Source organism: Neomonachus schauinslandi, chromosome 5 (assembly GCF_002201575.2).
Source record: "Neomonachus schauinslandi chromosome 5, ASM220157v2, whole genome shotgun sequence".
NCBI classification, from domain to species: Eukaryota; Metazoa; Chordata; class Mammalia; order Carnivora; family Phocidae; genus Neomonachus; species Neomonachus schauinslandi.
The window spans coordinates 3672232-3698013 of record NC_058407.1 but is presented as its reverse complement, the minus strand read 5'-3'; the positions used below and the strand labels follow the sequence as shown (position 1 = coordinate 3698013).

Here is a 25782-nt window from a genome sequence, read left to right as displayed (position 1 = left end):
ATGCACGTACATGTCTGTGCATACACACCTACACACACATACATGTTCTAGTTCTGCCTGGTGAGTGAGAAGGTGAGTGAGACGGTGACTGAGACGCCCCAGCAGCGGCAAGAACGCTTGGCACCCGGATTTTGTTTTCTAAATGCCATTCTTTGCAAAAAGAATCCAGAGTTCTGTGAGTAAATGACTGATTCCAGGGCTGGGGCAGAAAAAGTACAAAATAAGCCTGGAATATCTTTTTCTGCCAAAAAGCAAAGGACTGCTAATAAAAACAATGGGGGTGCCAAAAGGCCAGAGCTATATACGGCTAGCACTTACACCCTTTAGCCAAATCTGAGATATGGGCCAAACAGGAAACAATCTGAACATCAAATTAATGAAAGCAATAGGGGCACCTGGGTGGCTCAGTCATTAAGCGGGTGCCTTCGGCTCAGGTCATGATCCCAGGGTCCTGGGATTGAGCCCCGCATCGGGCTCCCTGCTCTGCGGGAAGCCTGCTTCTCCCTCTCCCTCTCCCTGCTTATGTTCCCCCTCTCACTGTGTCTCTCTTTGTCTCTCTGTCAAATAAATAAATAAAATCTTTAAAAAAAAAAAAAAGAAAGCAATAGATTATGGTCCATTGAATAAAACAGGAATTTGTGAAACCACAGTAATATAAATACACAGAAAGAAGAGAGAACTCCTTGTACAGCAGAAAACCAACCAATACATGTGGAGAGCTTGATGGAATTAGAACACAGCCAGCATTCAGCACCACGACACCGGACACAGGTGTGACCACTGAGGGTGCTCAGACCAGCAGGTGCAATAGGAGGAGGATACATGTGGGGGGGGGGGTGAGGGATAGAGAATAATAAAGCGAAAGTGGAAAAATGTCAACAATTGGGCATCTGGGCAAAGGGAATACGAGTTCTTGTTTTAATTTTGCAACTTTTCTGAAAGTTTGCAATTTGAAATTAAAACGTGTATGGTCCGGGGTGCTTGTGTGGCTGAGTCAGTTAAGCATCCGACTCTTGATTTTGGCTCAGGTCATGATCTCAGGGTTGTGAGATTGAGCCCTGAGTGGGGCTCTGTGCTCAGCAGGGAGTCTGCCTGGGATTCTCTCTCTCTCCCTCTCCCTCTGCCCCTCCCCCTGCTCATGCTCTCCTGCGTGCATGCGCTCTCTCTCTCTCTCTCTCAAATAAATAAATAAATTTAAAAAAAAAAAAAAGTGTACGGTCTACGACCTGGTCTTCAGTGTGCTTGTTAAACCGATGAACAACATTCTTAGAGATCTTTCCACATCAGCAAACAGAGCACGACCTCATCACTTTTCATGGCCGTGCTGACATTGTGCTGCATGAACGACCCTCCTTTCTACTGAATAACTCCTCAGTTTCTGTAGGCTGGGCTCAACAAGAGAACGATGCATCCCCGCCTATAAAAAACAACAATTACAAATGCTGCCATTTGCACAGTTTTGGAAAGAAGTACACGCCTATCACTCTGAAGCCCTTGAGTTTTCTGGAACATTCAGCAAAGCAGAGGGAGACCCCCCTCCCCCGTCCGACCCCAGAGTGCGGCGTGTGGGGCCATTATTCTGCACTGGCCCGCACATCACCCACTTCCCTCAGGACACCTGGTGTTCTAATGTGAGGTCAGACCCACAAGGTTAGGAGTGACTTGAAGAAACACAGGCTCTGAAGTGTGGCTGGGCAGAGTAGTTCCAAATGACCCCTGCTCTGGGTGGCCCCTTTCCCCAAGGTCATGGAAACCTCAGGCATTTGGATGTTCCGCCCTATTAGAAGCAGAGGACACTGATGCTGGAGGGGAGAGTTTCCATTCAGCCTTAGCCGGACCTCTCCTGTCTTTATGAAAACATTTCCAGCGCTTACCAAAGGCAGCGCACATCATCCCAGAATGGCCCTGAGCCCGAAGAGGCCAAGCCCACCAAGGCTCACGCAGCCAGCCCAGCCACGAGGGGCTCTACCACCTCGTCCAGGCACGTGTGGCCGGTCAAAGCAGCAGTGTCCCCTGCTGAGGCCTCTGGGGACACATGACAACGATGGGAGATAATTCTGGTTGTCACAACTGGGGGGTGCTGCTGGCGCTAACAGACAGAAGCCAGGGACACTGCTCAGCACCCTACAGGCCCGCGGAACAAAGAATGAGCCACCACTGAGAGGTGTCAACAGTGCCGAGGTGGAGACACCTCCTAACACACCTCACTTCCTCCTAAGTTCCTTCCTCGCCCAACATCCAAATCCCCAGCCGATGTGGCCCTGCCTCACACACCACCTCCAGCAGCCCCCTCTCTCCGAGCCCCATGCCCTGCAAGGTCCGTGTCTGCCCAGCGGCCGGGAAGTCGCCCTGCAGACTCCCAGTGGGCACAGCTGGCGCGGGCAGACACTCCCCGATGCCACGGGAGAGGGAGACACGAGCCATCCGTGTTTCCCCAGGATCTTACTAAACATCCCCTTGATGACGTGTCTATGCCCCCAGCCCCGGGCTGAGAGATGCTGGAGCAAAGCGAGGGGCCTCCACAGGACCCCTGCAGATGCCCAGCATGAGAGCAGCCCCAGGCACAGAGCAGGTGCTCAGGAAGTGAGAGACCCCCTTTCACAGAGTTCTCTCCAGGAAGAGCAAAGAGACGAGATGCCCACATGAGAGCCGTTTCCATAGGGAGCGTGCTTCTCCCCATCCCCCGGCCGCCCTGCGACCAAGCCTGAGTTCCAAGTGGGAAAGGCATAACCTTCCCCATCAGGTACGCTCACGCTTCTGCACGTTGGTGATGCAAATGTTTATCCTGCAAAATAGCCTCAGAAAAAATGCACATCTGCGACAGAGTCAGATCACAAATCCTCCAGATCAGCCCCAAACCTCAGCAGGGGGGCATGGGAGGGGCTCTGCCGCGCTTGACAAAGTCCAACATGTTTGTGCAAAGTGTCTGCTTTCAAAAACACCTTCCCAGGAAAAAGCCCAGCTCTCCTGCGTCTTCCCTTCGTGGAAGGCAAATGATACCAACAGACCCTCTCGTCTACAACGTTATTAAGCAGAGAAAAAGTAAATGGACTTTGGCCTGCTCCCTGCACGGGAGGCCGAGCCATATGGACCTCATCAAGGGTTCACCGCATCTGGCTTCTGGCTGGCTTTGGCCAGTGGGAGCCCAACAGGAGATCAGAGGGAGGGCAGGGTGAGCCACCAGGAGTGCCTCCGCGGAAGGTCACTACCCCACGTAAGTGGCTTCTCTCCACGACTCTACCTTTGTGGGCTCTGCCCTCCCCTGTTCCTCCAGACCTGAAGGTGCTCACAGCCCTGCTGCTGCCACCGTCCAGGGTCACACACTAGTCCCCGTGGGCGCCCCACGCCTTGCCCCCCGTTTTGGGAATAAGCCCTACTGAGACCATCCTGTTTGAGGGCTCCCTGTTTCCTGTGAGGACCCTGCCTGATAAGACAGCCCGGGCAGACCTGGGGAGGGTCTGCAGGGGCCCCTGTAGGTTCGCCCGCAGGATGCAAGACATGCAGAGCAGACCACACCTTGAGAAACAGGAGGCCAGGGAGGGCATGTGAGCGAGAGCCGGGCAGTGGGAGAGCGCAGGGCGTGATGCAAGAGGGGGCCTCTGACTCTCCACCATTCTTCCCTCCCGGACTGCCCTGAATTATATCTCGTACGCAGAGCGCAGGCGAGGGGGCCCAGGCAGGTAGGACCACAGTCAGCATGGACCACAGAACAAGGGTCCACAGGGCAGAGCCACCAGCCCTGAGGGACCACTTCCTGAGTCATCTTCACCCCTTACCCCGAGGGTGTCCTGCCTCGGGGCCAGCAGCCCTCCCGCCCCTGCCAACGTGTCTGCAACCTGCCGAGCCCTGCCCAGCAGCGGGCCACGCCGAAGAACGTCACTGCATCTGGAAACGTTAAGAGCCTGGGGCGCTGAATCACATAGAAACAACACGCTCCCCCCCGCCCTGCCCCCGTGAGACAGATGTGCACCGAACGCTTCCTGACAGTGTGACCCGCAAACCCCATCACGGAGGCCTAAGACATACATGGAATAACCTCAGGCAAGAGAGGAAGTGGCTGAGCCCCAGGAAAGGAGCAGCCTAATCCTGCGCTGAGGGTCTGGCTCAGCGGCTCAGCGCTGCTGAAAGGCTGGCCCTGGGAACGGAAACGGCGGGCTGCAGGGATGCACCCCTGTGCGTCTCCTGGCAGGAGGCTCCCTCTTCCAGAACATTCTGGGGGGGGGGGCCTCCACAGGGGGATTTGCCAGCAGGCAGGCCCCTGGTGGATGCTCCCTGCGTGCAGGCGACGGCCCAAGCAGGGGTGACCCCATCAGGGGACCCGACCCTGCTCAACTGTGACACACAGTTGCTTGGGCCATCCACAGATGATTCCAGAACATGCTACGTGCGGGCACGCTGATGGGGGTGCCAAGGCCGACACGGTCGGAAAGCTGAAAGCCCTCAGCTGGCGTGGGGAGGTGGGCTCCCACTTAAGCAGGAAGGAAAAGTCACAGGTGTGCCTTCTCTGCTTCCCTGACAGAGCATGGGCTCTGGGGGGCCCCCGGGCCTAAGCGGGCAGACTGGCACCCAGGCACACAGAACAGTCGCTGAGCTCAGAGTGAGTGTGCCCCACACTACGGAGACACAGCCCTGTCCTCGGCGGTTCCTGACCCTCCGGGACACAGGGGCACCGTCTCCCCACCTGTGCCTAGGAGCAGGCTGTTGTCCCTCACCTCCCCGTGGGGGGGCCCGGGAGTGCCCCGGGATAGAGAAAACTGGCTCGCAAAAACCACAGCGAGGGCAAGTGGAACATCCTGATGAAAACCTTGTTTCCTCACGAGCCCGTGCACAGCAAAATAAAACAAAACCCAAACTGCCCACACCTTCGCAGCCTTTCCTCCAAGACCCTCCTGACTCTTGCTCGGGTCACGTCCACGTCAGAGCGGATAATTCTGGCTTTGGAGTCACGTGCGAATGGCCTAGAATCACAGCCACCAGTAACAGCTCGAGCCAAGGCCGCCGCAATGCATGAATGCCTTCCACGCCTTCCCCGCCGCGGGGTGATCCCTGGGGGTCCCTGAGTCTCCCCACCCAGCACACGGACCCTCTACAAATGCTCATTGCCTAAGTCACGTTTCCAGCCAGTGTAGACGTTTTTAAACTTCAGAGTATAAATGACTTGAGACAGAAAAGCTGCCAGGCCGGCGGGAGGCGTGGGGGGGCACCCCGTCCTACCTTGTTGTAATATTGCACCCGCACCGAGTGCCAGCGCCCGTCACTCACGCCCCCGGGAACCTGGGGTGTCACTGTGGTTGTAGTCTCACCTGCGGGCGGCGGGGAGGGGGTCCAGAGAGAACACACGTTAGTGGGCCACGAATAAGACAGTCTGGATAAACGCTCTCTTCCGACAGCGCGGATAACGCGGTGAATGGCTTTTTAAATATTTTTAATCGACGGATGTATGGTGAGTCCCCATGTGGGGAATCTGAGCTGTCTTCCGTGTTTTCGGCGTCCTAAAGAACGCCACAATGAGCACCTCTGTGCATTCTGGATCCTCGCCCCCCAGCCCCCAACAGGACGGATTCCTAGTAGAATTCGGGGATTGGCGGGTGAGCGCAGCTAAAGGCGCCGCCCGGGATCGGGGTGGTTCCCACCGACAAAGTGCCCGTGAGGGGCTCGGAGGGCTGCTCCTTCCGGGGGGGCCCACCTGCCGAGAAGGTGAGCTGCACTTGCTCACCCACAACCTCCAGGGCAATGAAGTCGTGCTTCTCGTTGAAGCGGCCATTATACAGCAGCAGGGCGTTCCTCTCCCGGGTGGCAAACCTGTGGGGCCAAGCAGAGGCACATCACAGAACGAACGACCCCTGCTCGGAAGGTCTGCAGGCGGCGGCTGTAGAAGGAAGAGGCTGCCCAGACACGACACGCCCAGCCAGCAGCGGCCAAGAGCAGGGGGCCACACTCAGGGAAGACTCTGGTCCCCGGGCACTCATTTTTCTCATCAGCAGTTGACAGCCCATAAAACCTGCTTAGCAATGTTCTTTTCTGCAAACGGCAAACAGGATTGCACAGAGGAATCTGGTTTCCACGGCCTGTAGAATTGGAAAAGATGACATCTGAACGGTGTCCTAAAAGCCACTGAACCAATTAGAGATGTCTGAACAGAAAAACGTCCAGTGCATCTTCTGTGCCTGGAAACGGATCCCCACTCATGCTCCCCAGGGCACAGGCATGCAGTCCCCTTCCACGCAGGGAGGCTGTGTTGATGACTACCTCGGGGCCTCTGTCCCTTGTCTCCACCACCAGACTCCAGCACACAAGGTCCTTTTCTTCCCAAACACTACACGCCTCCCTGCCCCAGGGCCTCTGCACCTGCTGCTCTTTCTGCTGGGAACAATCTTCCCTGGCTCTGCAGACCCCTCAGGAGACACTCAAACTGCACTTTCCATAACTCATTTCATCCACACTATGCCCCCACCTCCATCGAATCTAGCACATCAGTCTATTTCTGAAATTATACTGCTTATTGATTTGTTTTTAAGAACCTATGATCCTAGGGGTGCCTGGGTGGCTCAGTCGGTTAAGCGTCTGCCTTCGGCTCAGGTCACGATCCCAGAGTCCTGGGATCGAGCCCTGCATCGGGCTCCTTGCTCAGTGGAGAGCCTGCTTCTCCCTCTCCCTCTGCCTGCCGCTCCCTCTGCTTGTGCTCTCTATCGCTCTCTCTGTGTCAAATAAATAAAATCTTAAAAAAAAAGAACCTAGGATCCTTAAGGGGAGGGAATGACTCTCACTGCTGCATCCTGAAGCCCAAAACAGGGCCCATAGAAAAGCTTAATAATGGTGGGCTGAATAAATGAATGGATGGAAGCATGATTGAAAAAGCAGATTCGTGAAAACAAACAGACCTGTCAGACTTCACGCATTTGAAGCATGAAGAACCACTTATTTCAACCAGAGATACATCCTCAGAGATCCTTCTCCCAACCCTGTGGTCCCAGGAAAGCCAGGGATCCCTGAGTCACAGCCAGGCCTCCTGGACGCCCCGCTTACAGACACCCTGGAAAGTGTCCTGTATGAACTCGGGACAGTTTCCCGAGTGGGCTGGATGTGGGGGCGGGGATTATTATTCCCTTGGATTCGAGGTTGGTTTATCTGTCTTCATGCAGCAAGGGTCTATCAGAACCACAGGCTGCAGGCATGTGACCCCAGGCTTTCCTGTGAGTTACTTAAAATGAACAGTTCTCGTCCACACCTCAAATCCCTTCTGTTTAAGACACAGTGAGAACTGGTAACACACTGCACAGAAAAAACACCCATATAGCGAAGGGGACGCTTTGGGGTATGGAGTGAACAGGCGGGAGAAGGGGACAGATTACGGTTACGACAGACACTCGCTGGGACACACCTAATTCTCCTCAGCAGGTTGCACTGCTGTGGCTTTCTCTTTGGACCAAGCTGGGAGCTGGTATGGGCTGTTGGCATCAAATGGTGCTGCGTGGCCCCACCCCACCCCAGGCAGGCACCCAGAGGTCCACTGCTGGACATGGAGCGCTAACAGGGGACCCAGGGCCAAGGGGAGGATCCAGAAAGCACAAGAGAAAGAGGAAAGACTAGAAACAGAGACCAAGACTTGGCGAACGGCCGGGGAGAAGCAAAGAACAGAGGATGGGGGCAGGGGTGGAGGAAGAGAGGCAGCTGGGAACGCAGGGCCCGCCTGGGAACCCAGCCGCTTGGCAAACAGGAACTAGAAGAGGAGAGTCGAAATCACCTGAAACAAGCTGCTCGCTGGCGCCCAGCCCCCCTGCCCCACGGTGCGCCCCCAGGAGGCAGCGGGCCCCCCCCCCCAGCAACCACGGCCCCCACAGCGCAGCTGCTCTGCTCAAGGTTTGGGAGGACTTTTCACGGTTTCTGCTGTTGAAGTCATTCCCTAGCAAACCACTCACTGATTTAGCGGGGCCCTGATGTCCCAGCCACGGCCCCCCAAGCGGGAAACGGCCCACATATGGCCGCCACACTTAATCATCTGAAACTGCTAAGCCGGGCAAGCAAGCGGACATCCCACTATGTTACTCGCACATGTAATTAAACGCTTTATTTTCTAGCTTCTCTCTGAGTCTGGAGCCAGCAGACTTCCCGTCGGTCTCCGGCAGGGCTGCCACGGCCTGCCCGCCTCCCGCACCGGGACTTCCTGTCACCTCCTAGGTCAGCCTCCAGCAGGGACCCCCCCCTGCAGCTTATCCGCTGTCCATGGTCACTGCACAGCGTGTGACCGCAGGCTGCCAGCCACGCCCCGAGGGCGGGTGGCCATGGCCATACAGATGCCAAGATCACATGCCCCAAACCAGCGCCCGTCACATGCCAGGGACACGTTTGCCAGAAGACATAAAACGCCTCTGGTTTGGAGGGCAGACATCCACAGAAGCACGGTGTTTTAAACCTCCACCACATGGGGCACAGAGTGGCCAGGAGGGATCCCACGGCAGAGCCCTAGCTTTGGAGGCCGTGCCCTCGGGCTGTGCCCTGCTGCACACAGGTCTTGTGGGCAGAGGGCAGAGAGCCAGGCCCCAGCGCCTGGCATGCGTGGCCCCGCTGAGCCGTCCGTGCTGAAGGCGGACACCACTTACACCTGCTGCAGCCTGGGGAACAGGCCAAGCACCAAGAGAGCCAGCCACGTCCTCTGCACCTCCGAGCCCTCACAGCACGCCCAGACAGGGACCCCCATTGGCTGTTCTAACAAAACGTGGCAGAGCCATGGGCTGTGCGTCAAAATCAAACAGCAACAACTTCAAAACTGTGGCCTCCAGGTGACCTGAGCCTCAGAACTGCTGTTACAGTCAAAGGAACCTGCCGTCCAGGCCTGGAGGGTCAAGTGGGGGTCCAGTGTCCTGCCTCCCCGCTGGTGCCCCAGGAAAGGGCAGGGCCTCGAGCACCCACTTGGGCTCCATGGATCACAACACTCTTGTTATTTTATTAAAGCTGGAGTCTTGGGGTTACAGGCCAGGAAGCACTGGCCAGCCGCCCACTGACCTCTGGACGTCTGGGGTGTCAGGACATAGGACGAAAAGCCCCCGAGCAGCTTCAGGCCAGCAGCAGACAGGCACAGACAGAGCACCAGGGTCGATGGCGGCCTGAACCCACAGACAAGGACGCCAGAGGGGAGGGCAGCAGACGAGCAGCAGTGACCAAATGTGCTGTCCAGCCTGGGCAGGGGTCTTCCTGGAGGAAGCAGCGGGGGCAGGCGGGCCAGCAGGATGTGGGAACGCCTGGGGGAGGCTGGGCAGGTCCAGAGAACCACAAGCAAGCAAGCAAGGGCGGCCCCATCACAGGGCACAAGGTGCCAGACTCAGGGAGTGCCGGTGGTCAGGCCACAGAGGACCCCAGCCCTATTAGCAAGTATGGGCTTTACCCCAGGCAGTGGGCAGGCCCGGCAGGACTCAGGCTGACTCAGGCTGACTCAGGCCAGGCAGACAAGCCCGGCGCTGTCACACCAGGTCAGGAGGGAGAGAGGACAGGGCCAAGGTGCTGGGCACTGGGAAGGGAGAAGTGTCTGGACAGGGGACAGAAGGACAAGAGATTCAAGGACCTGTCTGAGTGAGAGGTACGGGGAGAGGCCAAGGTGGGCCCGGTGCCTCAAGCAGCTCTGAAGACAGAGGTTCCTCTCGGGTCTGGAGGGGCACTCGGGGACGCCCACACGGAGAGGTCAGCGGGCCTGAACCACGTGTCCAACGGCCCAGCCCTGCAGAGCTGGCTTCTCCTGGGACCTCCATGTGATCGGGGCCTTTCCCCAGCACTGACATCCAGGGTCCCTCCCACTGGATTTTAAGATCCCTAGGGACATTTCTAAAATCCTTTCTGACTCACCTCAGAGCGTGTCGTGCACGACAGGTGCTCAGTAAGCGCCGTGCACACTGGCCCCAACCGCTCAGCGTGGCCCTCACACCGGGACAGGCCGGCTCCCAGTTCCTGCCCCCGGGCCGTCCCGCCTTGTTCCCAGCGCATGCACCACATCTTTCCTTGAGGCAGCCAGCCCCCAGTCCTGGCTCCGCTGGGCTTGAGCCAATGGCGGTGCGTCCTGGCCACTTACCAAAAAGATCAGGCCTCACTCCCAACTATTCTGGACTGTAGCCCCCACCTGCACTCTCTAGGGCCTGTTGGCTACACAGCACCCCTCACCCGTTCAGGGGACAGGACCCCAGAGAGGAGCCTGTCTTCAAAGGGCAGCTCGCAGGGGCAGCCGCCTTCTGGGGTGCCTGCTCAAAGGACACGGGGTGCTGCATTCCCACTGGGAGACCACCTGAAGGGCCCCCGAACAACGGCACTAAAGACCAAACAAAAAATACACCCCACTTCCCTAAGTGAAACCTGATAGAAATCTTTAAAGTAGAAATGACAGGTTTTTTAGAATTAAATTAAACCTAAATTCTCTTGGAGAAGCAGAAGCAGAAATAGCAAGCACAGCACACGATAAGCCCACACCCTGGATCACAGGTGGGGAGCAGGGCTGCCGGGCAGCCGGCCCCCGGGCTGCAAAGCAGGAAGCCAAGCTGGGTCCGCCGCCTGGTGCCAAGGCTGCGGGCCCCTGCACCCTCCACCTCCGGCCACCAGGGTGTCGGCAAGTGGGCAGGACCCGAAGGGCGAGGGCTGGCTTCACAGCGTGTGACCCGGGCTGTCGTAAGGGGCCCACGCAGGGCTCAACCCTCCGCTGCCGCAGTCCTGAAAGTCTTCATTTTTGAGCCAGGGCCCCCCCATTGCCGACTTGCAGGGGGCCCCCCAGATCAGCTAGCCAGTCCTACAGCCAGCCCGGACCAGCGGACACGGCCCCGTGGGCACCTGGAGAGACACGGGGCAGGGACCCGCGATGCTCTAGCGGCAGGAGCCGAGGCAGGGACGCGCGGGGCCACACTCACGTGAGGGAGATGGTGAAGTGAAAGCGCTGCCTCAGGCCTCGGAAGGTGACAAAGGACCGGGGCGGGAAGCTCCTGGTGGTCACCTCGCAGTAGGGCCTCTCGAACTCGCCGGGAGGGCACACGCAGTGGAAGCCGCCGATGAGCAGGTTCACACAGGTGCCCCCGTTTTTGCAGACCCCGTGCGCGCAGCGGCCCGAGCGCGTGTTCACCTCGCAGTGCTCTCCTGGAGGATGAGACAGAGACGGGGGGACGTTACCCTGAACCCCGGAACCCGAGCCGCCAGCGCCTCCACCTGAAGGTGTTGCAAGGTCGGGCCGAGGGTCAAGGTGCAGTGTAGACACTGCAGGACCTGGGCCTTCCCAGCACCGTGTCACAGTCGTCCAGAGTGGTGGCACCCCCGGGGGTTCCTCCGCAGGGGGCCCGTCCCTGTCCCAGCCCTGCCGGGGTCCCCACGCTCTGGGGGGCAGCGTCACGTGCAGCCGTGAACACCCCTCTCTTAGGAGAGAATCACCCGGAAATGAGGAGACTGACAGGGGTCCTCACGCCCCCCACACACACCTGTGCTGGGGCGGCGCCTGCGCAGTCTGAACGGAGGGAGACTGGGGAGCACGTGGAGCACCCTGCACCTGGGCCGCCCCCGCAGGAGGCCTCCGGCCGTGCCCGCCCCGCGGCTTCTCATGCAGAGCCCCCTGCAGCCTGGCCAACGCTGGGTCCCCGTGTGTTTGTAACCTGTCCGGCCTTCCCACTGGCGCTCGAGCTCTCCAAGGGCAGAAGTCTAAACCTCCATAACAGCAGGGTTCTGGAAGCTTCCCCAGAGAGACACCTCCACCCGGAGGCCTGTCAGGCCCAGGGCACACAGACCCCATCTGTTGGGAGGATCCCCGTGCTCACCAACGGAGGGACACACTCAGGGAGACACAGGTCCATCGTGAGCTGGCCTGTGGCAGCCAGCCGCACTTTGCCTGGGCAATCCTTGCTGCCCGGGACGGGGCTGGCGGCCCCACGGCCCAGGCCTGCCTCTGCCACACGGTGTGGACACCGCCAGCACCGCCCAACGCCTGCAGACCGACAGGAGCTTCTAATGACCAGAAACTCCCCAGCTCCCACCAACACTCTTTGTCAGTTACAGATTTTTAAATGAACACCTTCTAAAATATACATGTGACATTCATGTCCAAAAAAAAAAAATCACTGTACAAAAACATGGCACAGAGAGTGAAAGCCATCAGCGGCCTCCTGCACACCCCCCAGGAACAAGTCAGGGACGCTGGACGCCCGGCTCGCGCTGGCCGGCCTCTGTCCACTCTGCTCAGGGCTTTCCTTGGAGATCCTTCCGGCAGCGCCCGGGCTTCTGCCCCTGCTGACGGCTGCACAGTATCCCACGGGAGGACCCATCAGCTCTACTGTCGATGTGCACGTACGCTGTTTATAGCTTCTTCTTTTTAAAGCTTTTATTTATTTATTTGAGAGGGGGAGAGAGAGAGAGAGAGCACAAAGCACGGAGAGGGAGAAACAGACTCCCCACTGAGCAGGGAGCCTGATGCAGGACTCGATCCCAGGACCCTGAGATTATGACCCGAGCTGAATGTAGATGCTTAACCGACTGAGCCATCCAGGCGCCTCTATAGCTTCTTCTATTGCAAATTACTTCCAGTACACATCCATGCTGCGTGTTAGGAGCATGCCTCCTGACAAAGTCTAGATTTTGATAAGTATTTCCAAACTGCCGTCCACCAAAGCAGGCAGAACATACACGCCCTCCATTACCAGGTGTGAGCACTCTCCAAGAGTTTCCATTTCGGGCCAACGACAGAGGGGTTCTATGTGCATTTATTTTGGGGGAGGGTCAGCATCTGTTTGCATTTTATTGGCAACATCCATTTGCTTGAGGTTCACCTCTGTTTATGCATCCGTGGCCATACAGAAACGTTCCATCCATGTGCGGTCGCAGTTATCGATTTCCCCTCGGTGACGCTAGTCCCCTCGGGTTAGTACGAGGCCGCTAGGACGGGGTGCGGGACACAGAACTCCCCAGACGCCTCACAGGAGCCGCGGTGCCCGCGGACGGCAGCCTTCACGTGGCAGCGGCTTCCAGCCTCGTCTCAGCCAGCCGGGCCAACGAACAAAATACCGCGGACCCGGTGGCTTTGAACAACAGACCCTCGTTTCTCACAGTTCCCAAGGCTGGAAGTCCACGATCAAGGTGCTGCGAACCGAGCGCCTGCCGAGAGCGCTGTCCGGGAGCTCACGCGGCCCGTCGCCGGTGTGTGTGTGCAGAGCGAGTGCTCTCGTGTCTCTGCGTGTGACGACACCAATCCTACCGAGGCCCCGGCGTGCCGGGTACCGACGGCTCACAGCCGGGACTCTGCACCCAGGTCCTCCCCCAAAAGACCTCGGCCCGAGAAGCCGCCCTTGCTGGGACCGCCCACAGCCCGCCACCGGTCAGCGAGGAGACAGCCCAGCGCTGGCCATCAATGATGCGGGGACACGAGTCAGCAGGGGACCCTGTTGCCTCCGAGGGACAGCCCTGCGCCCCCACCCCCACCCCCAGGCACGGCTCCCGAGAAGGCAGATCGTCATGGAGCCTCGGAGCGTTTCTCAAGGAGGCAACTCAGATGCACAGGTCACTGACCAGTGTAAGGAAAGGCTTTGGGTCACCCGACGGAATGCTCCAAAGGAGCTTATTTTTGGGGCACAGGCGAAACAGACCTGTGATTAACATCGGAAGCAAATGGTACTCCTGAAAAATGTGCGCTTTCCCTCTCCTTCCCCGACGTATCCCCCAATCTTCGTCCCTGGTTGCAACAGCCCAAGAAAGTACACCTCGCTCAGCAAAGGTGACTACAGTCTGAGCCCGTCAAGAACAGGGGAAGGGGGCTCCACAATGTTGACGTCTCACCGAGTCCCATGACTGTGCAGGGCCCAGCAGGCCGGTGACGCCCCCACCCACCCCCAGGGCTGAGCCCAGCCCTCCAGCCCCGCTGGGCAAAGCAAGCAGGCTGAGGCCAGAAGCCCCGGGCAGCCCAACCCCGTGTTCCCCACTGGCAGGGGCTGCCCCCCAGGTGAGTGTTCACAGAGAGGCTTGGTTCGCACACTGCTCCGAAGTGAAAGGAAAAGGACAGAAGCCCACTGGCCCGCCCAGACCCCTCACGGCTCCACCCTCGATGGAAACTGATGGCCCCCAGCCGGCTCCGGTTACCAGGGTGCTCTGCCCACCCAAGTGCCGGGCTCTGCCAGGTACCAGGCAGGCGTGTGCTCGTGCACACACATGCTCATGAGTTCACACACGTACCCTCACACATGCACACTCATAACTTCACACGCGCGTGCACCATCACTCATGCCCACCCGAGTGCCGGGCTCTGCCAGGTACCAGGCAGGTTTGTGCTCGTGCACACACATGCTCACGAGTGCACACACGTACCCTCACACATGCACACTCATAACTTCACACGCGCGTGCACCATCACTCATGCGCTAACACACCCATGCACACACGCATGCCGTCACACACACATGCACGCTCACGCACGCGCTAACACACACCCGTGCACATGTGCCCTCACGCACACACGTGTGCCGTCACACATGCGCACGCTCACACACACGCTAACACACACCCGTGCACATGTGCCCTCACATGCACACACGTGTGCCACCACACAGACATGCACACTCACGCACACGCTAACACACCCGTGCACATGTGCCCTCATGCACACACACGTGCCGTCATGCACACTCACGCACATGCTAACACACTCCCGTGCACATGTGCCCTCATGCACACACGCGTGCCATCACACACATGCACACTCACGCACACGCTAACACACTCCCGTGCACATGTGCCCTCACACGCACACACTCATAGCTTCACACACGTGCACCCTCACACGTGTTAACATACCCGTGCACACACGCGTGCCCTCACACACACATGCACCCCACATGTATCCACACACGCGCCCGTGCGCTCACACTCAGGCGCACACCTGCTCGTACACTCACACACCCTCGCGTGCACACACCCTCCCCCACACACTCACACCCTCACACTGGCGAAGCAGTGTTCCCAGCCTCCCCCAGGTGGATGGCCTGCGGCCTTCTTAAATTCTCTGCGTTCACTTTCAATGCTCAGCTTACAGTGTGTTTGTCCTTCATACACTTCAAATTCTCTAATCTCCGCTCTAGAAATGTGGGTGACATCTGGGAGTGTTTGCTCTCCGAGTTCCAGGTGGGCATGTCGGTGGCCAGGCACAGTGTATTCTGGAACAGAGCCGCCGTGAGGGGAGAGGGCGGGCTGTGCTCCCCAAACCGTGACGGCAAACAACGGGAGGCCTGGCACGGCCCTTCCCACCGCACTCCGCCCCGAGCTGCTCCAGAATCAGCCATGCGGGCGCTGCTCCAGGTGCGCCCACCTTCACCGGGATGGGCGTGAAGCCCACGTCCCCACGGCTGCCACCGCCCCTCCCGAGCTCGGTGTGGCCGTGGACCACGTCTGCTCTCAGGCCCCCCCCCACCGTCACCGTCACCTGAGGGCCCCCGCCCTTCACCTGGCCTCCCGACGTCCTCTGCGGCCCAGGGACAGGAGGCGCCCCGCACCCAGCCAGAGAGCTATGCCGTTCTGGAAGATCTGACTTGGACTCTGCTGCCCAGTATTTCTGCTTCCAGAGCAGTTCTCCGTGGCTGCAGGGAAACTTCCTTCCTCAGGAGGAACAGGAAGGATAGCCACGTGGGGACTCGCAGGTTCAGACCATCTGGCTGTCCACAGAAAAGTCGAGACGGATACCAGGGGGTTATCCCCGTCCCTCTCCTTGTAGCTCATGCTATTTTAAATAAGCTGTAAATAAAGCTAAGTCTCCATGAGCTGTTTGTTTTGATTTAACTGTAAAGTTTTTGGGTTTTTGTTTTTTTTTAATTTCCAATACTATTAGTCTCCTAGAGCTGCTGGAACAAACTGCAACAAATTCGGTGGCTTAAAACAACAGAAACTGGGCACCTGGGTGGCTCAGTCGTTAAGCGTCTGCCTTCGGCTCGGGTCATGATCCCGGGGTCCTGGGATCGGGCCCCACGTCAGGCTCCCTGCTCCGCGGGAGGCCTGCTTCTCCCTCTCCTGCTACCCCTGCTTCTGTTCCCTCTCTAGCTGTCTCTCTCTCTGTCAAATAAATAAATAAAATCTTAAAAAAAGAAAAAGAAAAAGAATACTCTGAAAAATTAAAAAACAAAAAACCAACAGAAACTATATTCTCTCATAGCTCTAGAGACCAAAAGCTCAGAATTAATGTGTGGGCAGGGCTGACTTCCTCTGAGGCTCCAGGGGAGGGTCCCAATCCTTCCAGCACCTTCTGACTCCTGTGGCTCCCAGCACCCCCAGTCTTGTAGCCAAGTCCTCCAGCGTCTGCCTCCATCTTCACCTGCGCATCTGCCCTGTGTCCCAAATCCCACCCCCCTTTCTCCTACAAGGACACCCAATCACCGGATTCAGGGCAGACCCCAAACCCAGGATGATTTCATCCTGAGAGCCTCAACTAATACAACTCGAAAGACCCTATTTTGAAATGAGGACACATCCTGAGGTTCCAGACACGAATTTGAGGGGGGGGGACACTACTTAACCCTACTACAGCAGTCGTCCGTGTTTGTCCTAAAATTACGAGCACAGTAAATTTTGGCCTCAGTGTGTAGTGCCGAGGGAAGAGCATCTGACCCTGTGGGGCTGCGGCTTCGGCTTCTGAGTGACTCTCTGGTGTCTCCACCCTCAGGAGCGCTCTTCCCCAACCTGGTCCGAAGGCCAGCGAGGGGTGGAGCACCCGGGCCAGCTGTGGCCAGTGCCCACCCCCACGGCCCGGCCTCAGGCGCTCTCCTCTGGGCCCCCCCAACCAACTCAACCACTGCCCCAGAAAGCCCAGACCTCAAACCCCACCCTCCTTTTGTCAAAGCTGTTCTCCTCAGGGTCCCCTTCCTCGGGGAAGGTTGCACCCTCTGTCCGGATAGGCAAGCCCAGAGCCCAGAGCCACCCGCTCCATCCCCCTCATCCCCATCAATAGCCCCCAGCCACCTCCTGGGGTCCCGTGTCGCTCATCTCCATGGCTGCCCAAACCCCTGGTTATGCAGCCCATCTGCACAAACACAGCAACCTCACCATGGACACCCTGAACCCAGGCCGGCCGCCCACTAACTTACAAACCTGCTTGTGCTTCACGTAACACCAGAGAGCTTTTCAGAATGCTGGCCTTGCCAGGTAGCGGCTCCATGAAGACCCCACTCCGCCCCAGGGCCTAGCCCTTAGCCATACCCCCAGCCCCTGTGCACACCATACGTGCCCACTGCACACCCCACACTCTGGCCACTTGGTCTCCCTCCTCACGGGGCTGTCAGGGGATGCAACAGGTTAATGCAGGGGGCCCCAACATTCTCATTGGGCATAACCCAACAGTGACCGTCTTCCTCAGGGCCTGGCCTCTCTTCTGGCCTGGATGCAGCCCCGTCTCAGGCATGTTCCCCTTAGCAAACTTCACCCACATGCCTGACCAGGACCAGGGTCCCACGACAGACACTAAAGGGCCCAGAAGCTTCCCTCTAGAGAGTGTGTTCTGGCTCCAGGGTGGGGGCAGGGGCTACTGGAGCCAAGCCTAAGAATGTCCAGCACACAGAGGGTGCCAGACACAGAGGGGGCGCCCGACAAATGCTCCTGAAGTGAAGTCATGAAATGCCAGGACTTCCCCGGGTCCAAGCCAGTGATTAATGCTTGCACAAAATTATAAAACCTTACATAATTCATGTATTTGATTCAAACCGTGTTGGGAAAATGTTGACGTAATGAACAAAGAATTATTTTTATAGGTAAACAAGCCTTTTCTAGAAGAGACCAGTGAGAACTCTGAGTGTTCGGTCTGTCCCACGCAGTGGGGTGCTGGCCAGTCCTAGGAGCCAGCCCTGGGTGGGGGGAGCCCTATTTGTAGCATTTTCCCATTTCCACGGTGTGCACACTCCCCCCACGGCCAATTTCAAGCTACCAACTTGACATTACTGAGCTCGGGAGAGATGCAATAAGATAGTTTTTAATGCTAAAAATCATCTTACTTTAGGTAACAAAGATGGATCGAATTTAGTGAGCCCCATATCTTTAACTTTTGATACAGCTCTTATAAGAAACAACTATTAAGATGAAATCCAAGTGTTCTCGGATGCGTTTCCTATCCGGAGTTAACTTCACCTTCCCTTTTCTGGGAATTCTCACTCAAACGAAGTGTGGGCTTCTCACATCCCAACATCCTGCTTAGAGTCAAATACTTGTTCCGGACCATTCCAACTCTGGGGCGATGCTCCCTCCTCCTCCTGAGCAGCCTCCTCCCAAGATGACTGCCAGCCCCACCCCCACGCCAAGGATCAGGTTCACCTGAGCAAACTGATAGCCGTGCTCAATAATGCATGCAGGGCACCAGAAGCCCCCTGCAGGGAAGCGACACAGGGCTCAGCCTCCTGGTCACGGCCACAAATGCAGAACCCCAAGCAGAAATTCTGGAAAGGACCCCCACCACCCGAAATCATTCTTAACTATGAAACCAAAGCTCCCAGGAGTCAAGACCCCTCCAGCCCCATGGCCTCAGGCACACGCCCATGACGGGACACGTGTCCCACACCAGGCTTGGGGCTGGGAGTGAGGGGACACTGCGTGCCTGCCCAGGGCCCCCAGCCCTCAGTGTCAGAGCCACAGACCCTCCGTCTGGGGGGGGCTGAATCCCCTGGAGAAGCCCCAGCCTGAAAGGCCTGAAGGCCAGGGCTCACCTGCAAGGTGACCGCTAGGAATGAGGGTTATGGAGGGCAGGGTGCAGGGGCCGGCCAAGCCCCTCACTTGCTTCCTTACTGCTCTAAACTCCACAGCACCAGGTATGGGGACTCTTCTATGACACCATCTTGCAGATGGGGAAACCGAGGCCAGGCCTGGCACAGGGTATAAAACATACCATTTTTTGTACGTAACAAAAAAATTCCTTAAAGATAAGGCAAATGGAAAGAAGAGATGGTGCCCGGGTGTGGGCAGCCTCTGCGCTGGGCTCTGTCCAAGTGTCAGGGGGTCGTGGTGCGAGGGTCAGGGCGACCACTCAGCCCCAGAAAGGGCCCAAGCAGAGGACAGGAGGGCCCGGGCCCAGCCACTGGGACGCCACGGTTGGGCAGGAGGTCTGTGAATGAGGAAGGGGTACCCAGGCACCTTGTCCTCACTATGTAGAGAACCAGCGGGCGAGCAAGACAGGGGAGACAGAGGGCTAGGAGTGGGGTGTGTGTGCGAGTGTGGAGTGTGTGCGTGTGTGGTGCGTAGGTGTGTGGTGTGTGCGAGTGTGATGCATGTACGTGTATGCGTGTGCCGTGTGCGTGATGTGGACGGTGTGTGTGCACACGTGCGTGTGACGGTCACGGCAGGACAGGAGCGGAGAGGCAGGGCTGGATGCAGGGAGATGCTGATGGGAACCCAGACCAGCACCTGCCACGAGCCAGCTTCGGAACTTGACCCGGGGCAGCTCGGGGCCGGAGACAGAGAGACGACAGGGTCCCAGCCAGCCAGGAGAGGGGGGTGCAGCCAGACGGAGACCCTCGGGACTGGAGGAGGGCTGGGGACGGCCCCACAAGGGGAAGGGCGTGTACAAATCGGAGCACTTACGTTGTTCTATAGACAAAACGACAATTCTCTTCTAGTCCTAAGATCTAGCTAAGGGCTTTGACCTAGAAAAACGAGGACTTCCAAAGGCAGCCAGGGGAGAAGGCATCGGGTATGAAGCATACCAGGCACTCTTGAAGCTTGAAGTTGAGGCAGAATTGCAGATCAGTAAGGCATGCAGAGGACAGAGCAGCAGGAGAGGGTGCAGGGCCCAGAATCTCCAACCCAGGACAGCCTCAGAGGCGGGTCCTCAGACACCAGGACACAGAACCTGAAGCCAACCCCAAGCCCATCGACCCGTCCCCACAGTGGAGATCAGGTTACTGAAAGGGGTCTTGCATCTTAACAAAACAGACACGACTCAACAGCATGGTTCATGTCAGAAGCTTCACTCCCAGGAGAAGCACAGAGAACAAGGGACAAGGGACGCTTCAGGGTGTCTGAAAAGGGGAGGGTACGTCCGAAATGCTTAAACCCTGGGAAAATTTGCCCATCCCTCCTTCCACCCACCCGGGGCCTTGGCACTGCCCTCCACCAACCGCCCCTGCCAGGGACGGACCTTTCCCCAGTAAGCTCCCGACCAGTGCCTTAGTTTCCCCTGCTGTCAATCCCTCTCTGAAGGCAGGATTTCTGTGTCTTGCCCTGGAGCGATCCCTAGCCCCTGGGGGGCTGGTGTCAAGCTGAAATGAGCTGATTCTGTAAAGCTCTCAGCTGAGCACCTGGCCCGCTGTTCCTGTTGACTCTGCCGTTATTAACTGACTTCTTGAGACTGGAGGCCTCATCCGTCCACCCCTCGCCCCCCACAGCCCTCCCCCCCTGCCCCCTCCGCTGTTTGACTTTTCTCACCGTGCGGTGACCGGCTCTGCCCTGGAGCCTCCTCCCCCATGGGGCAAGGCTGCCAGAAAAGGCCTCTGCAGAGAGCCCGGACACCTGCTGCCCCCCCGGCCCCCCCCTCCGGGAGGGAGGTAAAGCCGGAAGCCCAGACCACTGCAGGCTTGTCCGGGTTGGGCCTTCTCTGGGCCTTCTCAAATGACTTCTTTATTGTCTTTGAAGCAATTTCCCAGAACGCCAGACACACCCATTTTAAAAAATATAAATAAAAAACTGCATTCCAGCAGGAAAGAAAAATGATTCTGGCTTATCCACAGCTTTGGCTTTGCTTACCGCAGTCACCTACACATCTGAGGGTTGAAACCCAGCTAACCGGAATAATCAGTGTGCAATTCAAACTCCCCGTGCTTAAAACAGAAGGGTTCCAGCAGCACGCGGCCCAGCCAGTCCCAGCCGCGGGCCACACTTGAGGACCCCTCCTTTCAGTAAAGGGTGCTCTCCCCACCCTCCCTCTCCTCATGCCCATGAGGGGGTGGGGGGGGCACAAGAAGTAAGTGACCCTGAAGTCAGCTAAACGGTGGCCCCCGAAAGTCATGTCCATGTCCTGATTCCTAGAACCTGTGAACGTCGCTTCACACGGCAAATGTGCACTCAAATTAAGGGTCCTGAGATGAGAAAACCCCAGCTATCCCATGTCCTTTTCACACATGTGAGGACAAAGGCAGACTCCAGGGCTGTGGCCACAAACCCAGGGCCACCTGAGGCCACCCGGAGCTGCAGGAGACAAGGAAGGACCCTCCCCAGAGTCGCCAGAGGGACGTGACACCTCAATTTCAGGATTCTGGCCTCTAAAACGGTGAGCATGCATTCCTGCTGCTTTAAGGGCCCCAGGGAAACGTGCTGAGCCAATCCTAATCACACCAAGGGGATCGGCCAGACTCCGGCCCCCAGAGAACAGTGCAGCCCGTGAACCTCTCAGCATCTCACTGAGTCTCAGTGGGCAAGCAGCTGCTGAACACAAAGTGCCCTCTGCCCCCTAGGCCCTTGTGGTGGCCCTTGCTGGCAGTGGCTGAGGCCCCAGGAGGCGCTGAAGGAACACACGTGAACTTCACGGAGCTGGGCTGCCCAGACTGGTGGGAGAGGCCAAGCAGAGGGCGCTGGACGCCCGCACATGGTGACCGGGCTCAGCTGAGCTGACCACCAGGACCTGAGTGCCCAGATCCCCACCTCGGCCCCTTCAACAAGGCACTTCCAAACCCCCTGAGGCAAAGTCATGGTCCTTCCGAGTCAAGGGCCGGGCCAGGAATGTGGGCTCAGAAGGATACTGTGGCAGCTTTGAAGGTGTCAGGACCCTTGGAATGAGGCAGAGCCCGGCAAAGGGTCCTCACTCAGGCAGCCTGGGCCCCAAACAACCTCCCCTGGTCCTGGTGGGACACAGCCTTCGCAGCACCCTGGGGACATTCACACACTGAGAAGCCACAGTCCCTGTGGTGGGGCCTCCAGGGCCCCCCGTGTGCCCATCTGGGCCTCTGCAGCTGTCCCTCTCTGGGTGCTGGGGTGGAGCTGGGGTAGCAGCACAGCCTGGAAACATCCTCGTCTTGAGGCCCCCAGCTTGGGAAGAAGTTGTTAGGGGAGGCCCCGAGACAGCCTCGTGGCCAGGGCGTCTGTCTGCAATGTCTTAAGAACCAGCTCCGAGATGACATCTCAGACACAGGACTGTGATTTAGCTCTAATGACACACAGGGACATCTGAGGATGGGAGTGAGGTTGGGCGTGGGGAGGTCTCCCCGAGAGAGGGCATGCAGGTGGGGACGGGTGGGGCCCTGCACCCGAGGGGGACAGAGGCCCAGGGCCTGCCCAGGCAGAGTGGTGAGTGGGTGAGGGCGGGAGAGAAGGAGGGATAGAGGGAGGGCTGAGGGTCGGGCACAGGCCCGCTGACCGTGGGGCAGAACCTGGTGGTGGAAGGTAAAGCTGGCCTCTGCACGCCTCGAGGCTGGGAGGGGGGGTGCCCCCACTTTATCGGTTTGTAGGGAAACCGTGCCAGTTCTCAAACAGCAAACGTGTCCAAACTCAGCTGGAATGCTGACGGAAACCTCCGTCGTCCATACACACAGCCGCTCAGCCCCCAGATGGCTCAAATTCCACCTCCCGCGGGGTGCTGGGGAGGTGGGACAGTTCCTTGGGACAGATCGATGTCCAGAAAGAACCCACTGATTCGTGGCTCGGAGTCAGCAGAAGAGCCCAACAGCCCTGGTTAGCACAGACTCCCTCCCTCCAGCTGTGCTCGGCGGCTCCGTGATGAGTCCTGCCTTACTTACCTTCCGGCCCCGCAGACCCCGCAGGGGGCACAGCAGAGAGCCGGCTGTCTGTCCACCCCAGGGAAAGGGCTCAGCTGTGGGCTACGGGCAGTGGATGCCACCAGAAACCACGCTCCCCGGGGACGTCTGGGGTTGCCACACTCAGGTCAGGGACGCAAACCGGACTTGCCCCCAACTCCCGATGGCCCTCGGCCCATGCCGCATGTCCAGAGAGACAGCGGGGCCAGCCAACAGCCACGGGGGCACCATGGCAAAGGCCTCACCTACTCATCCCTGCCACAAATGTCTGCTGAGGGCCAAGTGGTGCCAAGTGCTGCTGGGGAGCAGGGGTATGGTCAGCACAATGATGGACCCCCAAAGGTGTCCACGTCCTGGGGCGCCTGGGTGGCTCAGTCAGTTGAGCATCCGACTCTTTTTTTTTTTTAAGGTTTTATTTATTTATTTGACAGAGAGAGAGAATGCATAAGCAGGGGGCACGGCAGGCAGAGGGAGAGAGACAAGCAGACTCCCACTGAGCAGGGAGCCCGATGTGGGGCTCGATCCCAGGACCCTGAGATCATGACCTGAGCTGAAGGCAGACATTCCACTGACTGAGCCACCCAGGCGCCCCCAAGCATCTGACTCTTGATTTCAGCTCAGGTCATGACTCAGGGTCGTGAAATCGAGCCCCACATCAGGCTCCATTCTCATCGAGGAGGCTGCTTCTCTCTCTCTCCCCTTTTCCCTCTGCCCCTCTCCCTGCTCACGTGCGCGTGCGCTCTCCCTCTCTCAAATAAATACATCTTAAAAAAAAAAGAGATATCCACATCCTACCCCTGCAGCCTGAGGATATGTGACCTCACACTGCAAAGGGGCATTGCAGGTGTGGTTCAGATGGGGAGCTTGAGCGGGGAGGCCATGCTGGATCACGGGGGGGCTGTGGTGATCACAAGGGTCCCCACAACAGGGAGGGGCCAGAGGGCCCAGGGTCAGCGGCGGGAGCTGGAATGACGGAGGCAGGGGTTGGGGCGAGCTGAGGAAGGGGCCAAGGAGTGCAGGTAGCCTCTAGATGCTGAAAAGGAGGTTTTCCCCCCAGCCCCCAGAAGGAATCCCAAGAGAATAAATCCATGCTGTTTAAGCCACTTGTTTGTGGGAACTGGGGCAGCAGCTGCGGGACCCTGGCTGAGGGGCGACTGGGTGAGCCCGGCCTCTGCTCTCCCGGAGCCTCGTCCCCCTCCCACCGCACAGTGTGATGGCCCAGGGGGGCTGGGCCTGCAGGAGGCACATCCTCGGGCCACGTCGCTAGCCCATGATGGTTTCCACTTCTGCTCCTCTCCAGCTCGTGTCCCGCGCCCGGCTCACCTAGCCACCTCGGGGCTGGGCAGGAGGGACTGTGTCTCCTGTGCTCTCGGGCTTAGGTCTCTAAGAGGAAGACAAACCACAGGAGCCTGTCTCCCGCCCAGGAGGGCCCTCTGGCCCCAGGGGACTCCTGACAAGCAGTTGACAAGAAGGGGCCACCACTGCCGATCACCAGCAGTCCTGAAGCATGTGGAATTCCGCCCCCCCCCCCCCGAAATCATAGGTTTGAGTCCTGAACCCCCAGCACCTGTGACTGTGATCTTATTTGGAAATAGGTTCTTGTAGACGTGATCAAGTTAAAGCGAGATTACACTAGATGAGGGAGGATCCTAACCCAAGGACTGCTGTCCTTCAAAGAGCGGGCAACTGGGACACAGACCAAGCACACACAGGCGGAAGGCCAGGGAGAGGCGCCATCTACAAGTTTAGGGAACGCTGAGGACCACCTGGAGCACCAGAAAGGAAGAGGCAGGAAGGACCTTCCCCTCGAGCCTCCAGAGGGAGCGCGGGCCAGCCCCCACCTCGGTCCCGGACTTGGGGCCTGCACGACCGCGAGACAACGTGTTTCTGCGGTTTCCAGCCCCCCAGTGTGAGCTCCTTTGTGCGGCCACCCCCAGGAAGCTAACAGGAGCCTGAGGAGGAATGCAGGGTCGGCCTGAGGATCGTCCTCGACCCCCACGGCCACGTGGCCCGGGAGAGGACACTACGAATTTCGTGAAGATTCCTGGCGGAATCTCCCCACACCGGGATCCCAGGACACGATTTTAAGGAGAACGAAGTCACCCAGAAGTGCAATAACAGATGAAAGAAAGGCTGGACAGCCACAGCTGGAATCTGGAGAAAGAGCCAGATCTACAGGATGGGTGAGGAGCTCGCTCGCAGTGACCCCAACTACCCGAAAAGCACCTTTTCCTCAGGAAGGACTCCATTTCTGCTCTGAGATTTCCTTACGGGCTAGGCCACGATTTTCACTTTCAGTGACGATGAACTCTCTGGCTTTGGGACCAAACCCGCCTTGCTGATGACCACTTCGAAGGGGGCCTCTAATCCTGCAGACTGCGGCTGCCACCGGCGAGCCCCCCTCCCCTGCGCTGTGTGGATGCTCCTCGCGGCGCAGCTGACGGCCGCAGCCTCCCACGGAGGCGCGGGGTCAGCCTGGGACCATGTGGCACGTTCATGTATCACATGATGATGGCAATATCATGACTCTGACAACAGAATTCAAGATAAAACATGCGGTTGGAGTAACGTGCGTTTTTTTAACAACAGAATCCAAGAAGCGCCAGAACTGATTTTAAACATTTTTCTTAGCAGAAAAGATGATTAGGTTTTTATACCAGCAGTTTCTCTAGCCTTGAACTTACACAGAATGTCCTGACCCTGGACAGCTCCCCATAGGGGACAGGGCCCCCAGCCCTGGGGAAGCCACCACGGGGGACAGTCAGGGCCCCCAGCCCTGGGGAAGCCACCACGGGGGACAGTCAGGGTCTCTGGAAGGCCGTCACACAGGACAACTGGGACATTCCACCCAGGGGCAGTTAGCAGAAAGATCCAGCATCACTGAAATTCTCCCAAGTGGCTACTGACCCACTGACCCCCAGACCAGGCTAAATCTCAGCTGAGGAGCCCCCATTGTGATGCAGTGTCCACAGCATGGACATCGGAGCCCGGGGACAGCCATGGGCTTCATGCTCGGAGGCAGGGCTCTTCTCCAGGATTTTCTGAAACACTTTGAATCCAGGCAAGCGGCCCA

General features: G+C 58.1%; 1 protein-coding gene across 1 annotated transcript in view; it reads right to left on the bottom strand.

Annotated features, from left to right (window-relative positions):
* Nucleotides 1–25782, bottom strand: part of CELSR1 (cadherin EGF LAG seven-pass G-type receptor 1) — a 137913-nt gene that overhangs the window by 53813 nt on the left and 58318 nt on the right. The window contains exons 4-6 of the mRNA XM_044915313.1: nucleotides 10884–11106; nucleotides 5687–5802; nucleotides 5215–5303 (exon numbers count right to left, since the gene is read on the bottom strand). Of these exons, the coding sequence (XP_044771248.1) occupies nucleotides 5215–5303; nucleotides 5687–5802; nucleotides 10884–11106 (428 nt within the window). The remainder of the gene's footprint in view (nucleotides 1–5214; nucleotides 5304–5686; nucleotides 5803–10883; nucleotides 11107–25782) is intronic.